We start from the raw sequence: 2,611 nt of genomic DNA on the forward strand, positions 1-2,611 counted from the left end.
CGATACCGATATGGTGGCCGATATATCGTGCATCCCTAGTTGTAGCAGAGTGCAGATGGATACTACTCTTGTGTTGGTGGGGAAATGTTATTATTTAGTGTTTTGATTGGTTGAAACCTGTGCTTCAGCAGAATAATACTGTACGCCTGACCCAGCTGGAAGACAAGGGAGTTGATTTGGTGTGTGTTTGTGTTAACAAAGCCGCTAGTGTACGTCTCTCTGGCATGATCACACATTATTTGTTCTGAAAGAGTGATTTGTCCTAACAGGTCCGTCAATGCACCCCTCCGAGTTAATGGCAGAGATGCGAAACAGTGGGTTTGCGCTGAAGAAATGTGTCCTTGGGAGGGACAGCACCATGAGTGATCCAGCACAGGTAATCTCCTGGCCCCTGCCCAAATATGACCCATGATATCCATGGCTGGAGCTCAGCGTGGGATTGCAGAAAAACATCCAGTTATTGAACCGACGGCTGACGAGCGATTCCCTAGAAACTAGAACTGATTAGACCAACAACTACAATTGCAAAAGAGCAGAGACATGCTGGATTTCACACTGTGCTTCTACACAACCGTGTTAATGTGCGTGTTTGTGCTTCAGGAGCTTGTGGCCAGTGAGGAAGACGACCCTGAGGTGGAGTTCCTGAAGTCTCTGACCACCGAAAAAAAGCAGAAACTGCTTAGGTGTGATTATTTATTACACATACACAACCAGCGGTCTTTATAATAATCACATTGATGTCTAATTACTATTCATATAAAGTGGTATAAATAAAATGGTCACACTTTAATTTCATTATTAACTATTAACTATGACTTTTGCCTCAAACTCTTAATTTGCTGCTTATTAATAGTTGGTAAGGTAGTTTTTAAGTTTAGGTGTGGTAGGATTAAGGAATCTAAAATAAGGCATTACTATGTACTAATAATTAGCCAATATGCTCGTAATAGGCATGCTAATAAGCAACTAGTTAATAGTGAGTATTGGACCTCAAAATGCAGTGTTACCAATCAAATGAAATGAAAAGGGAAAAAAAAGTAATATTATTAGTGTCACCTAACTATTTATTTTAATTTATTTTCTTTTTTTGAGATTGAAAAATAGAATATCTGTCATTTTTTAAAGTCTTTATAAACTAGTTTTAGTTCAAGCAAGTAGCTGTTTAGCATAAATAGTGGCATTAGCCTTCCATTTGTGTTGCAATAATTTATTAACCACAATTAAAAAAGTAAACAAGGCCCAAAATGTACATTGGTTATATAATATACACACTATATACTACTGTTTAAATGATTGGGGTTGGAAAGATTTTTAAAAATGTTTTAGAAAGAATTCTCTTATGCTCACCAAGGCTGTATTTAGTTGGTCAAAAAGATAGTAAATACAGCAATATTATGAAATTGTATTACTTTTATTTATTTTAATTTGAAATAACTGTTTTCTATTGTAATATATTTTAAAATGTAATCAGCCATTACTCCAGTCTTCAGTGTCACATGATCCTTCAGAAATCATAATAATATGCTGCTCAAGAAACATTTAATCTTATTATTATTAATGTTGAAAACAGTTGTGCAGCTTAATATTTTTGTGGGAACCATGATGCATTTGTTTCAGGATTCGTTGATGAATGGAAAGTTCATAAGAACAGCAATTATATAGAATAGAACGTTTAAACACCAGTGTATATAAACACACCATATAATTATAAAATATAAAATGCACACAAAAACAAACGGAAAATGTTCACAATATACTGTAACAATGACCAATTAATCTGCTGTCTGATAACTGTCATCCCCTTTTTTTTTTAGAAAATTTGACCGTCTTGAAAAGAAAAAGAAGCAGAAAAAGAAACCAGTTAAGAGTGCGAGTTCATCCAGCAGCTCATCAGACAGCATCTCTCTGAGGATGAGAAACATGCCGGAAAGAAAGCCAAGAAGAAGAGCAAGAGAAGGAGAGACTCGTCCAGTGACAGCAGCTCTGAGAGAGAGCGCAAGAAAGACTCCAAACACGCACATTCAAAACACAATGAGCACAGAGTTCAGAGGTCACCAGACAAGCACAGCAGAGAGAGATGGAGAGACGACGAAGAGGGAGGTAGAGATAGACGCAGGAGCCCTCGGTGACAGAGAGATGAGAAGGAGAGATACAGGAGCAGGAGGAGAGAACGGAGCAGGAGCCCTCGGTGACCGAGAGATGAGAAAGAGGGAGGTAAGGAGAGATGCAGGAGTAGGGAGAGGAGGAGAGAACGGAGCAGGAGCCCTCGGTGACCGAGAGATGAGAAAGAGGGAGGTAAGGAGAGATGCAGGAGTAGGGAGAGGAGGAGAGAACGGAGCAGGAGTCCTCGGTGACGGAGAGATGAGAAAGAGAGAGGTAAGGAGAGACACAGGAGCACGAGCAGGGAGAGAGGAGACTGGAGCAAAGAATGAGACAAGGGCAAGAGGGTAAGAAGCAGAAATCGGGAAAGAGTTAGAAACTCTGATAGAAATGAACACAGTAGAGGGAAATAGCTGAACGTGGACACCATCATTACTTCACTGACTTCTCTCAGATTAAAGGAATTATTCAAATGAAGCTTCTTGCAGAATTTATTCACATGTTGTTCCTC

At 39.2% G+C, this 2,611-nt stretch overlaps 1 protein-coding gene across 3 annotated transcripts; it reads left to right on the forward strand.

The window, feature by feature from the left end:
* Positions 1 to 66: 66 nt before the first annotated feature.
* Positions 67 to 2,581, forward strand: LOC107580214 (corepressor interacting with RBPJ 1-like). 3 transcript variants are annotated; one of them, XM_016265948.1, is made up of 4 exons: positions 67 to 376; positions 601 to 683; positions 1,815 to 2,199; positions 2,281 to 2,581. In XM_016265948.1, the coding sequence occupies exons 1-4, from the start codon at positions 278 to 280 to the stop codon at positions 2,449 to 2,451; spliced, it is 738 nt and encodes a 245-aa protein (XP_016121434.1). In that variant the 5' UTR covers positions 67 to 277; the 3' UTR covers positions 2,452 to 2,581. The 3 variants fall into 3 exon arrangements, with proteins under 3 accessions (XP_016121434.1, XP_016121433.1, XP_016121432.1); XM_016265947.1 differs by having other exon boundaries at positions 68 to 376; positions 1,815 to 2,164; positions 2,240 to 2,581; XM_016265946.1 differs by having other exon boundaries at positions 68 to 376; positions 1,815 to 2,581.
* The last annotated feature ends 30 nt before the right edge of the window (positions 2,582 to 2,611 follow it).

The sequence above is a fragment of the Sinocyclocheilus grahami genome, unplaced genomic scaffold (genome assembly GCF_001515645.1).
Source record: "Sinocyclocheilus grahami isolate Dianchi unplaced genomic scaffold, SAMN03320097.WGS_v1.1 scaffold27223.1, whole genome shotgun sequence".
Taxonomy (NCBI): domain Eukaryota; kingdom Metazoa; phylum Chordata; class Actinopteri; order Cypriniformes; family Cyprinidae; genus Sinocyclocheilus; species Sinocyclocheilus grahami.

Coding starts and splice junctions, on each gene's coding strand:
- LOC107580214 (XM_016265946.1), top strand. CDS start 278: ATGCACCCCTCCGAGTTAATGGCAGAGATGCGAAACAGTGGGTTTGCG. Junction 377..600: donor CCATGAGTGATCCAGCACAG/GTAATCTCCTGG, acceptor TTTGTGCTTCAG/GAGCTTGTGGCCAGTGAGGA. Junction 684..1,814: donor AAAAAGCAGAAACTGCTTAG/GTGTGATTATTT, acceptor TTTTTTTTTTAG/AAAATTTGACCGTCTTGAAA.